We start from the raw sequence: 13,394 nt of genomic DNA on the forward strand, positions 1-13,394 counted from the left end.
AGGCAAAAACCTCCATCACCAATCTCAAATGCCACAAAGGCAGGAACCAGACTTTCCTTTGTCCGCTGGGTACAAAGCAGGCACTCAATAAATATTTGTTGATTCAATCAGCATATTTACAAAAACAGATGGATTCTAGGGCAGTTCACTCAGCAGGGAACATTAGCAGGTGCTTAAGCAGGGATTCAATTGCAAATACCGAAGCAGGTATCATAAATGAGCGATGCGATTCATGGGGTTCCGAAAGGCCACAATTGGTCTGAGGTCAGACACAGTTTAAAAGCACACAAGCACTTTTAATACTTTCTGTCACAGAATCCTCACGCCCACCCCCTGCACTAGAATGCAGAAAAGTCACACAATTCCAAGAGGAGTTTAAATCTAGGTAATATGACTTCAGGGTGAGCCCTACCCTCTCCCAGCTATGGATTATATATGTACAAGTGTGGAAATGAATGCAAGTAAGAGCAGCATCCCGGTGGAAAGGCGTTCTCCCGAGGAAAGGAAAATCTCGCAGGGTGTTGTGAATGATTAAGAATTGGAGGGTGCCTGGGTGTCACCATGGCCCATAAAGACTGAGTGGTAGAATTATTGCACACAGTCCACCAGAGGGGATGTGTGATGATCTCTTCCTTGTTTGCTTTCCATCTCGAAGCTCTCTGGAAGCAGTCTCTAAGAAGGGATGGCCGTCAGCCCAACCCACGAGCATATCTCTATGTTGCTTTTCTGACAGCGGTAATTGATTTGCTCTAATGCTTCTGTGTTCTCACAGGGGGCCTTTCTCATGAACAGTGACACACACTCACGGAGAGCTTTGATTCCTACTGCTCTTGCCCCAGCCCTTAAAGGCATCAAGCTGAGGAGCCAGGAAGCTCAGGGGTCGTGAATTTGTTGCTAATTTTATAATCCTAGCCGTCCAATAGTATTAGAGCCGACTTTCTCAACCTTGGCACTGCTACTCTTGTGGAGGTTGTCCTATTCATTGTGGAATGTTTAGAGTATCTCTGGTCTCCACCCACTAGAGACTAGTGGCCTCCTCCATGTATGACAACCAGTATCTCCCTCCAAACATCGCCAAATGGCCCCCGGGGAGGCCCTGGCAAAGAACCACCAGATTCGAGATACACATACAAGTACACAAGTGTGCACATGCTCACCCACAATGTGTATAGTCGCCTTGACACAGGGACTTTTTTATTTCTTTGCTCTTTTGGGGGGGTTCTCCCCTTTACTGTTGTAGTTTTTTGTTTTTTCCTTCCATTTTGATTTTGTTGGTTGGTTGGTTTTTAATCCAAAGAGGAACCTTTGCTTCAAACTTGATTCCAATTTTCCAAGTCTGTCTGTTTCATAAAACCTTCCCTAAGAGTGGGTTGTAAGTGCTAACACGGTTGACCGCCACTGTGTGCTTGGCATTCGTTGGAGCATTTTACCCATGTCTTTTAAATCTAATCATCCCGGTGGGAGGGAGTTCCTATCCTACCCATATTACAGATGAGGAAAGTGAAGCACAGGGAGGCTGAATCGCTGGACCTAGGTTGCAGTGTTTTTGAGTGAGAGAGTGTGGGTTTGGACCTGACTTTGTTGGCCTCCTTGTCCCCAGTGCATTGCCCTCCTTTTTGGGGGTGAAACCTACAACATCACGAGTATGTGCCCCTTCCATTCCTGATCTCAAAATAGGGACAAAATATGGTGAAGGTTGGACCGTGAGTCCCAGTCACACTCCCAGGCACTGAAATCGCGTGTGGTGTGCAGGGTATGGAAACACGGGTTTAACCAGCAGGTGCGCAGAGGAGAGAGGGCACTGACTGCGGACGCGTCTTTCTCTTGTCACCACCAGAGTGTCTCTATGTGTTCCCCTGCCAGTGGAACTACCGTCCCGATCACTGCATGTACGGAAGCAACTGCAAAGAAGCTGAGCGGGAAGGCGTGTCTGTCCTGCACGGGAACCGAGGTGTCTACCATGACGATAAGCAACCCACTTTCAAAGCACTCTATGAAGCAATACGGGATGTAAGTGTGTCCGCTACCCTCCCCCCCCACTCCGCCGTATAGCAGACGCATGCGCACTCCACATGAGGCAGGACAGTTGCTTGGGTCCCCGGCACCTCGGAAGGCCAAAGAATTCCCCAAAAGCATTGAGTTCTGCCCCTTTCCCCAATCTCAGGTACCACCTCACTGTATCAGCTCGCTCCCTCATATTATAGCCACTCCTAATCTTTACAAGTAAGTCACTACTGTGGCCGGGGGGGGGGGGGTCCTTAAATAAGTTCACTTGAGGAAATTAAAGACCCAGAAAGAAACCCCCTCTGCCATTTGCCATAACAGAGGGGAATGTGTTAGGGTAAAGATCATGTAATAAGAACAGAATGATACCATTCAGCGCAAGCTGAGTGTGTTGCCTGGTTGCCAGCATCCTGTCGAGAAATCCGGTGTGGAGGTGGTCAATTAGGACAAGGGATCAAACTAAAAGTAAAAATCAAGTCTTTATGTACATACTGCAGCGGTGCAAGCAAGAGGCAGAAAGAGGCACGAGCTCCCCTGTGTTGCGTACGTACCCAGCAAGGGGTACTGGTCAAGAGAATGCAGCAGGGAGGCAGAGATCCTCTCAAGGCTCCTGCATCCTTATGGACTTGTAGGCCAGGGGAGGGGGAAGGAGAAGGGGAAGAGGGACGAGTGGAAGGATACCCCTCCTTTCCCAGGAGACCTCCAAATGGAGGTGTCTGGGATAGGAATGTAGGTACGAATTTGAGCGTGGCTGGCCCGGGGTAGGGGCCTGAATTCTTGACTCAACTCCTTCAAGTAAACTTGCCTGTGCACCAAATCTCGTGTCAGGAGGGCAGCTCCCCATCCCTCCAGAGGACTGCCAGCAGCCTTATCATTACCTGTGGTTGAGTCTGAAAGACCAGACATAGGATTTTGGCCTGGAGCTGGACTTCTCACAGCCTCAGGCCCCCTCTTACCACCTCGGAGAGATTGATTAGCAAGTGTTGAGGTGTTAAAGATGCCTGGGAACTATCTTCTTGCAGTAAATGGGAAGGTTGAAAGAAACTTACTTTGGGGCGCACTACCTAAAATGCCAGATATTGCTGGCCCTTGCCTTTCATCCCACACTTGGGGAAACGCTGCATTCCACATTGCTTTTTACCTTGAGATCACTAGGGGGAAACCAGCAACAGAGATTCAGGGATGTCCCTTTTGAAACGGTAATTCCAAGACATAGAGTAGGGGTCAGGGAACTTGGGCCAGATCTGTCTTGCTGCCTGTGTTTGTAAGTTGTGTGGGCTGGGAACGGATTTGTAAATCATTGGGGGAAAAAGAATATTTCATGTCGTGAGAAAATTATATGCAATTCAGATTTCAGCATTCATAAATAAAGTCGTATCGGGACGCAGTGACACCCATTCATTTATGTGTTTGTCTGTGGCTGCTTTCAGTGGAAGAGATGAGTATTTATAACAAACTGTGTGGCCCACAAAGTCTAAAATATTTACTGTCTAGCCCTTTATAGAAAAAATTTGCTGACCCCAGACATAAAGTATGTAGACTTTGTTAGAGATATTTTTCTTAAGAATCCACGAACCCTCACGGTTTCACAAATGGCCCTTGGCGGGAGCGAATCCCGACACGCAGAAACACATTTTTGTGTGTGTGAAAAATGTGCATCTTGCTAAGGAGAGTCTCTGGAATTCCAGAATTTTCTCTGCAGGGAACGAGATTAGCCTGCATGTAAGCTAACACCGCTTTCGTCTCCTGCATTTCCTGCTGTTGGTTTTCAAAGACCAAGTGATTTAATTACACAGAAAACTTGTTATGTACTTAGTGATATCATTACTTTAGATATTCAAACACTGACTCCGGGGCAGAGCCATTCAGGAGTGCAAAGAGAAGTTAAATGAGTTTGCAGCAGTCCATCAGAGCCGTGCTTGGGTTTCTTCTGTGATCTGCCAGCCCTAGTCTGGAATAGAGCAACTGTGGTTCTTGAGTTACCATGCGTCTTGTTTGCTTTCTGGAGGAACAGAAAGAAAGCCAAATGACTGGGTCATAAATGATCCTGCCAAATACACAGTGGTGATCCTCACGTGGGCCTACAAGGACCATTTGCATTCAGGGTTTTAATCAGGAATATCACTAACCCCATCCTCTAACGGGAACAAACATGGACTCCCTCTTGGAAGACACGTTTACCCACTCTCCACAGGGCGGCGCACCATGTGGTGGGGTCAGGGCCTGGCTTGGGGAAGGACAGACCTCAATGCAAGGCCCAATTTTTGTCCCTTTCTGATTATTAGTCATTAACTCTGTGCTCTTACCTTACTGGGCCTCAGTTTCCTCATTATCTCCTCAAATGGAGATAATAATATCATCTGCCTCGTAAAATTGTGAGGATTCCACAAAATGATGGTTTTTAGATTTTATTTATTTATTTATGAGAGCATGAGAGCTGGGGAGGAACAGAGGAGGGCGAGGGAGAGGAAACAATCTTCAGCAGACTCCACACCAAGTGTGGCACCCCATGCGGGGCTTTACCTCATGACCCTGAGATCATGATCTGAAAGGAAAACAAGAGCTAGAAGCTCAGGGGCACCTGGGTGGCTCAGTCGTTAAGCAGCTGCCTTCGGCTCAGGTCATGATCCCAGGGTCCTGGGATCGAGCCCCGCATCGGGCTCCCTGCTCAGCGGGAAGCCTTCTTCTCCCTCTCCTACTCCCCCTGCTTGTGTTCTCTCTGTCAAATAAATAAATAAAATCTAAAAAAAAAAAAAAAAAAGAGTTGGATGCTCAACTGACTGCACCACCCAGGCACCCCAAAATGATGTTTTTTTTTAAGCTTGTAATACAGTGCCTGACATACAGTTGTGCTCAATAATTAGAAGTTGTTTCGATGATAGCAGTTTCACACTTACCTCCTTCCCTACCTTGTCCACATTGTCTCACTCGCTCTCTCTTCCTCTGTCTGTAAAGATGTTTTCTCTCTCTCAAACTGTATTTCTTTCTCCCTTCATCTCTCTCTGAAAGTATTCTTCCTGTCCCTCCCCTTTCCCTCTCCATCTCTTCTCTCTCTCTCTCTCTCTCTCTCTCTCTCTCTCTCTCTCTCACTTGCCCACACAAACCCTAAGCCTCGGTGTCTGTGTTTGTGCAAACGGAAAGTGCAGTCTCCTTCCATTGTGATCCAAGGACGTCATCTATCAGGTAGACATTCTGTCAGTAATTCTTCCAGCCAGCATCTACGAAGAGCCTATTTTATGCAGGAACAATTCTAGGTTCTAGGCACTCAGAAGTTAACAAGACCAACAAAGCCCGGTCGTCGGGAAGCATGTACTGTGGGTGGAGGAAGCCACAATACTCACATGGACAAAGAAAGGAAGAAAAATTGTACCAGGTAGTGAAAGGTGTTAAAAGGGAACAATAGCAGGGTGATGGGCTGAGAGTCACGGGCAGGGAAGAGCGCTCGAGAGCTGGTGTCCTCAGGGGACCTCCTCAAGACTGATATGTGATCAATGGAGGCAGCTATGGGGTAGTCTGGGGGAGGATCCTGCTAAGTAGAAGGAGTAACCCAAGGAAAGCCCGGGAGGCAGGGATGAGTTTGGTGTGCCCAAAGGGAGGGAAGAAGCCAGGTTAACCGGAAGGACAGAGACACCCAAGGAGAGTTCCAGGTCACATGGAGCCTTGAGGACAAGAGAGGAGTTGGAATCTTAAGTGCAGCGCAAAGCCCCTGCAGGAAAATGATATGGTCTGATTTAGGCTTTAAAAATATCACCTCAGTAACTCAGTGCAAGGAGGCAAGAGTGAGAACACAAGGGCTATTTATGAAGAGTTACTGCAGCCATCGAGGTGAGACATGGGGGCAACAGGAAGGTGGGCAGCGGTGGCCACATGAAGGCATCGTGGTAAGGAGAGATTTTACAGTGCTTGCTGATAGACTGGATGAGGGATGTGGGGGAAAGAGAGAACCAAGGATGACTCCAAGGCTCTGACCTATTCTTTTCCTGTCCCTAGGGATACCGTGGTGAAAAAGGAGTTAATCAGTGGTCTAAATTGGGCTGAGAATAAAAAACAGTTGTCCCAAACATGGTCCTTCTTGTGTTACATAATGCATAATCTCCTTCTGGGAAGAAATTCACATTTCTGATAAACATGCTTAAGCAATATTTCTGATGAACTTTAAAAGGATTAAAACTTGTTCTAGGAAACCGGACACCCACCCACTCTGCTGCCGGGCAAGCATGTACTGACCGTTCACCGTTCTTTTCTTCCCTTTTTTTTTTTTCCTAATCTTTTTGTATAAAATTTCCTCGCCAACAATGAATCTTTGACTTGACCTACTGGAGGCCTTTTCCATTTCTACCAGTTTGTAATAAAAATTTGAACATGCTCATAACTAAGTGGTCAAAAAGATTTATTTTGGAAAATTCTGCTCATAAACACCTTTCATGGGAAACCAAGAGAATTTCAAATCAAAAGCCCAGTATAATGTGGGGAAAAAACAACAACAACCAATATTTGGTACCTGAATTATTTTAAAATGAAGTTCAGTGATGATAAATTTTACTAGTAATGGCTAAACTCTGGACTTCATGAGATTACTATAGACATACCCTAAAGTTTCTTCATTAAGAGTACAACAAACAGGTGCCTGGGTGGCTCAGTTGGTTAAGCATCCGACTCTTGGTTTCGGCTCAGGTCATGATCTCAGGGTCATGAGATCGAGCCCCGTGTCTGGCTTTGTGCTCAGGAGGGAGTTGGCTTGAGAGTCTCTTGTTCCCTCTTCCTTTGCCCTGTGTGCTCTGGCACGTGGGCACTCTCTCTCTCTGAAATAAATAAATCTTAAAATAAGTTGCAACAAATGCAAAAAATATGAAGAATTCAATGTTTTATCGCAGATTTCAAGTCTCTACTCACGCCTTGCTTCTCCTCAGCAAGAGCATACTAAATAGAGAATATCTTGACCTTGAAGATATATTTTGATCTTAGATTTTAAGAGCTTTAAGGACCCAAATAAATCATCTTTTTTTTTTTTTTAGAGGTAAAGAAACTGAGGCCCAGGGATGGTAAGTAATTGCCTGGGGCTGCACAGGATTGAATCAGGTTTTGAATTCCCATCAAATGTCTTGGAACATCCAAACCTATGCCTGCATGCTTAATTCCCTGTTTCATTTTTTAGTAAATGTTGTTTGCATTTTAAATGGCATTTTAGTCACTAAATTTTCTATCATTTTTTTTAAATCCTTTTTTAGTTTCCCTTTCAAGATAATCTCTTTCAATCCATGTATTACCCGCTCCAGCTGAAGTTTTTGGAGACTGTGCACACTTTATGTGGACGAATCCCACAAGTGTTTTTGAAGCAAATTGAGAAAACAATGAAAAGGGCTTATGAGAAACACGTCATCATCCAAGTGGGCCCCAACCAGATGCACTGAATATTTTTCATATTGTCACAAGTGGATTCAGCCTCTCGAGAACAAGGCAACGTTCATCTTTAAGCTGCCTGGATCTCTTCGTGTGAATATTTAATGGTGCTCTGTGACAGTTGCGTTTAAAAGGCCTCATTACAGTTTCCTCAATTATTTGCCCCTAAAAGGAAATATGCTTTAATTTTTTTTAAATTGCTATTTATCTCTCTGTTTTTTTTTAAATTGTATTATTACTCACTTAACATTGTTCAAACAGGTGGAGCTAGCTGTGAAAAGGAACTTTTGTGAGTCTTCCAATTCCTGTTAAATGTCTGAGACCACGTCAGTGACATCTCATGTGGTGTATTAATCTAATATTCTTGTGACTCTCTCTATGCAATGGACTCCCCCATATCCTTGTTATAAAAGTAATACATGCTTGTTGTAAAACAGAAAAATGTTAAAAACTTGTAGGGAATACAGATCCGTGGACCAAAATCAAAATTAGATTAGCCATAATCCTACCAACCGGTGAAAAGATTGTTATTTTAATGGGTGGATGCTCCCAGCCTTTTCTCCCTATTTCTATATTTATTTGCTTGTTGTCTTTTCCATTGTAACACATATGCGAAACAGGCAGTTTGAGTAAAAGCTGGCCCCTATGCTGAGATATTTCTGTAGAGACAAAAATTTAGAGAGAATGATTATGTTTACAGTGCTTTATTTAAAATACATCTGGCAGAAGTATTCAGATTTCTGCTGATTGGACAGTGTTAAAGGATGGAGCATATCTGGGGGTGTTTTTAAAGAAAAGCTGTTTAGATTAGTGGAAGATTAAATAATAAGAAATATTCATGCAACCATACCTTCTGAAAGGAAATTCAATAATTGTGTTAAACCCAAGGGGTCACTTTAACAGAGATGTGATTTTTGTGTTTACCCACAGACAAAAACATTTTATCTCTTACCTTAGTAGGGGTGACCTTCTCTCTTCTTTAAACTCTTGGGCAACAGGTGGAAATTAAAGGCCAACTTCAAACTTACGTGTACAGAATAGATAGTTCAGCTGATTCCATTGACAAGAAAATTCAACTTCCTACCAGCCTTAGAAGGGTCTCTTTAAATTTTATTTCCTTCTCTAGGGTTACCCAGCTGTTAGCCAAGGAACCAGGCAGGTCTTATCACCTAGCTACAGTGGAGGAAATTCTATAGTCCCCCAAGGGATCTGACTTAATCCCTGGTTGCTCCTGTAGCTGGTATCAGGGTAGGAGTATTTTGCATAAGGCTTTATTTACCTCAAAAAACTTGTGCAGAAATGATATTGATGTTCACAACGGCCTAATGGACTTAGTAGGGGCCTGTATCATCTCCACTGGGCAAATAAGGAAATTATAATACAAAGAAACAAGGACACCCAATATAATTGCTGTTCTGTAACACATACAGGTATGCTAAGATGCATCCTGTTTTACAGACAAATTTTTGGAAGTAAAAGTATTAAAAACGTTTCATCGTATATAGACAGTGATCTAAAAGCATAAAAAGAAAAATAATATTTTGATAACGCAAATATGGTATTCTATATATTGGAGCCCAGTTGGATATCACAGGTACTATATCCACAGGAAAAGTCTTACCCTGAAAAAACATATGAAAATCTCAACACTCCAAAGAAATATATAGATATTAATCAATACTGGTATACAGAACCCTTATGGTAGTAACAAATTCTCAAATGTTAGAGGAATGGCCTATACGTTCCTTTTGATCAGTTGGGCGGCCTGTGATTTGTTATTTTTGTGAAGGAAATTACCATTATGATGTGTTATATTGTTATATTTTCTGTTTCCTCATTTCACCATTAAAGGTGATATCATTTATTATTTTATATCTAAAGGCCTTAGGGTAATTTTTGGATCCCACAAATGCGGTTTTAGTGAAAGAGTTAGAATGTAAACATGATTCCCTGACTTCCATTCCAGTCTTTCTACTTGTTCAGCATGGCCAGTAAACCCTACAAATGTCATTCAGATTTGTTGGTGACTTACAGACCTAAAGAAGTCCTTTCCGCCTTTGGTGAGTCCCACAAAAAATCTGCTGTAAAGACTTTGAATACCGCAACACCTTTTCTTTTATGAGAGTCTGGTTTACCCACAACTCTTAACTATTGGTTCTGGTCTGAATACCCAGAAAAGGTCCATGATAGAATTCTAGAACATTCTAGAATGCTGCATTATGAGAATGTGAAACCTTAGAATTTGGTGTGGTTTTCTGCCTTGGAATTTCTTCATGCTATCCTGATATTTGAGGTGAGTTTGGTGGAGAATTTGGAGAACATTTGCTCTTCCAATCCCTGCTGCCTGAACATGTTAATTATTTTCCATTGAGTATGTTTCTGTGAGGCAGTATTTTCTCTGCCTTTGATAATTTCTAGACAACTACAACATTAGTGCCTTTGAAATCTGGGAACTGTGAATTTTAATTCAGTGGACTCCTAAATCATGCAGTCTGTGATCTGAAGTTTGTCAAAGGTTGTGTTGCTCCGTATGGCACATTGAATCTACATTGGGAAGAGCATGAGACTGGTTCTCTCATCTCCTCTTGTTTCCTATAGAATTCTGGTCAATGCATATGACTACAGAGTTCCATTGGAGAACGAAAGAACACTTGCCAATAGCAAAATGTAACAGTATTTTTGTATGCATGGAGATTGAGACTTTCTATAGGAGGGTCACTAGAAATACTTACAATATTTTTCTTAAGTTTTTTTCCAATACAAATCTCAGAAATTGTGACTTACGTTGAAAATTTCAACATTTAAGAAAAAATTAATTGGCTAGAAAATCTGTTTAAGTTTTCCTTCAACTTCCTGAATGACAATTTAGCATTTAGGGCGTAACACTCCAGCTTCGCTATTTATTTGAAATCTCTATTACATACTGAGTGCTTCCATTGCAAATTGTTGTCACTATGACAGGAGTTATTATTGAAATGGATATTTATATGGACTCATCAAGGTTTGAGAGTATTTATCTTATTACACTTACAGTGATCAAAAAACAAGCAAGCCATACAAGACCTTATTGACATCACAAAATAGTGCTCCAGTAATAGAATAATCACTCCACCCACCCAGAAGAGGGGACATGTCCATACAAATTTAGATTTATGTATAAATATTGCCTGATACTTACACACACAAAAAAAGATAGATTGCATTGGATTGTATCACGTTGGATGAGCCAACGTGAACATGATTTCATGACTGAAAAATGTTGGATGCCATGGGGGTACAAATCATTATATCCTCATCGAATGATATGGTAAGCAAGCTTTCTTAGGTTTTCCTGTTTCTTGGGTCCTACTCTTTCATCTTCCTTTTTTTCATTTTTGCCTTTCCCTTCCTGTCTTTGATGTAAGCTACTGAGTAGTACCAAGAGGCTTGGCATTAATGGCGGGACAACAGATCCCTGTGCAGGCAGGAGGAAGTTCTAATCCTTAGATGGATTCTTTATGATAAAAACTTTCAAAAATTTTTAAAATCACACAACACATACATAGATACACACACACACACACCCCCCACATGCCTTTTAAGGAAAGAGCCCTGGGAATCCGTCGTGCTCTGTGAATTGAAGGTTTCTAGATAGTGACATCTTAGGTCAACTCATTTCACGGTTGCAGTGCTGGTGTTTGAAGCTGATGAGATTTTGCTGCCAAACGGAGAAAGTTATCCTAGTTTCTGTTCTTCACAGGTTAAAACTGGAAATACTCTCTTGAGCCTCAAGATAAAATGCTTGTGTGTGTACGTGTCACCATCTGCATGAACATGTAAGAGTCATGTGCAGTTTCTGCGTCATTAGGTTTACATGTTTGTGTTGTCACTGAAAAGTGCACCGTTGTTTATAGCTCCCAAGGAGACCCTGCGTGGATTTTTTTTATGTTGGAAAACTTATTTTTTAGTAATTTTTCTTTGGGAAGAAATGAACATAAAAAACAGAATACTCCAAAGAAAATGAATTGTTAAAGCAAATTAAAAGAACAAATATTGTGATTTAATTACTTGTCTTTTTGAACGCCATCTCCTGTTTTACCCTTTTTTCTTTTTTTTAATTAAAAGCTTTAAAAAAAGACATGTCTTTTGGTGTTATTTTGTAAGTGTGTTTCTTTTATAAGATTTCAAGTTTGAAGTTTTATAATATTAAATAGTAATATTTAAGTCCTTCCTTTTAAGAACTGGTAAAGAAATATTTGGTTTAGTAAGTAGCTTAGCCTATTTTTAAAAGTCATTAAAACTTCGCTTTGTTTTTAAAAAAAATGCCATACCATAGCAGTGCCTGGCTGGCTCAGTGGGTAGACCATGCGACTGCTGATCTCGGGGCTGTGAGTTCAAGCCCCATAAGATTAAAAAAAAATTTTTTTTAATGCCATACTATAAATTATAGGTTATTTGGTTTTAAGGATGTTTTATGTTTGAGGTACAATGAGGAGAATTTGGAGGATGTGAAAAATCCGTTCTCCCCATTCCTCCATGTTATTTGGCAGAATTGAAATTGACTTGTTAAGCTAATAATACATATCAAAAATAACTGAACCATGCCAAGAGTTTTTGAGTCTATACAAAGGTTTTTTTTTTTTTTCCCAATCCCTAGTCTCTTTTTAAAATCAGCACAAGGTACTCCATGCATCTACTGAATTCCCTCTTTATATTTTAGAACATTTTAAAATGCTAAGATACTTGGATATGGTTTTCTGGAATAACTGGGAACCCACATCCAATTATTATGTGACATATAAGTTTTAGGAACTACATGTAGACAGTACTGAATTTAAGTCCCAGCCCCAGCATTCTCAATCCTTACTGACCCTCTTTCCGCTTCAGACTTCCCACCTGCCAGGACAGGGCTGAGGAAGACCTTCCTCCTGGATTGTGGTAAGGAATAAACACAGAAACATGGAATTTCAAAATCTTAAAAATTCCTTGTTTGTGGTCCTCTAACGCTACTAAGTAAATGGCTAATTTTAAAGAGTATCAGATTGAAGGAATGGCAACCGATTTGCCCTTCTCTTCCTTTGTTTTATAAGCTGGTAAATGTCACCAATATCCACCTGCTGCCTCATCCCAGAAACCTGGCCTTTACTCTTGTCTGCTTCCTCTCCCTCCTTGCACACCACCCTCCTCCCTGAATCATCACTTCCCCCACTAAAATAGCCCACTCCTGGTACCGATTTCTGCAGCAGCAAAAACCCTTCAAATTGTAAGTGACCACATACAACTTAAACCAGTGCAAGACAAGCAGAGGGTGTATTGCTTCTACCTCCAGAATATTAACGGAGTCAGCTTACTGTGTTTGTCTTCACTGTTGCCTCCGTTCAAACCATTACTGTCTGGGGGTCTTGTGATCTCTGGCCTGGATTGTTGTTCTACTGCCTGTCTTCTCTCCGCATTCACTCTGGCCCCCATCAAACTATAACCCGCCCCACCTGTATGAAGCCCTTCAGTGGTTCCCCTTTGCTCCTATGGTAATAACCAAACTTCTTTCCAAACTGCTCAGAGTCCCTATGTGAGCTACACCCTGCCTATCTCCCTGGCCTTGACTTATTCTTCCCCACTCCTCTAATTATCACTTTTGCTGGTTTGTTTTCTCTTCTCTTAAGAAGCCAAGCTCTTACCCATAAAAGGGTCTGCACGTGCTTGGAATCCTCCAACCGGCAAATTCACCTGGCAAATTTCTAGTATCCTTCAGGTCTTGATTTAAATACCCTTTTCTCGTGGAAGCCTTCTTGGATCCCCCCATAAAGACATGTGTTCCTCCTGCCCTCACTCATCAACCTTTACTTTCTCTTTTCGGTATGTATTGAAATAGTAACAATGCTTATTGGGGTAAAATATCTCGTTTATTGACTGCCTTCCCCACTCGACACAATGTTCCTTGAGAACGTGTAGTCCTTGGTGATCTTGTTTCTTGTTCTATGCCCATCGCCTAACTCAATGACTAATACATT

General features: G+C 42.0%; 1 protein-coding gene across 1 annotated transcript in view; it reads left to right on the forward strand.

The window, feature by feature from the left end:
- GXYLT2 (glucoside xylosyltransferase 2) overlaps nt 1–11,506 on the forward strand; it is a 99,129-nt gene extending 87,623 nt beyond the window's left edge. The window contains exons 6-7 of the mRNA XM_027586617.2: nt 1,838–2,010; nt 7,233–11,506. Of these exons, the coding sequence (XP_027442418.1) occupies nt 1,838–2,010; nt 7,233–7,415 (356 nt within the window). The 3' untranslated portion in view covers nt 7,416–11,506. The remainder of the gene's footprint in view (nt 1–1,837; nt 2,011–7,232) is intronic.
- Nucleotides 11,507–13,394: the final 1,888 nt, after the last annotated feature.

This window comes from Zalophus californianus, chromosome 1 (genome assembly GCF_009762305.2).
Source record: "Zalophus californianus isolate mZalCal1 chromosome 1, mZalCal1.pri.v2, whole genome shotgun sequence".
Classification (NCBI taxonomy): Eukaryota; Metazoa; Chordata; class Mammalia; order Carnivora; family Otariidae; genus Zalophus; species Zalophus californianus.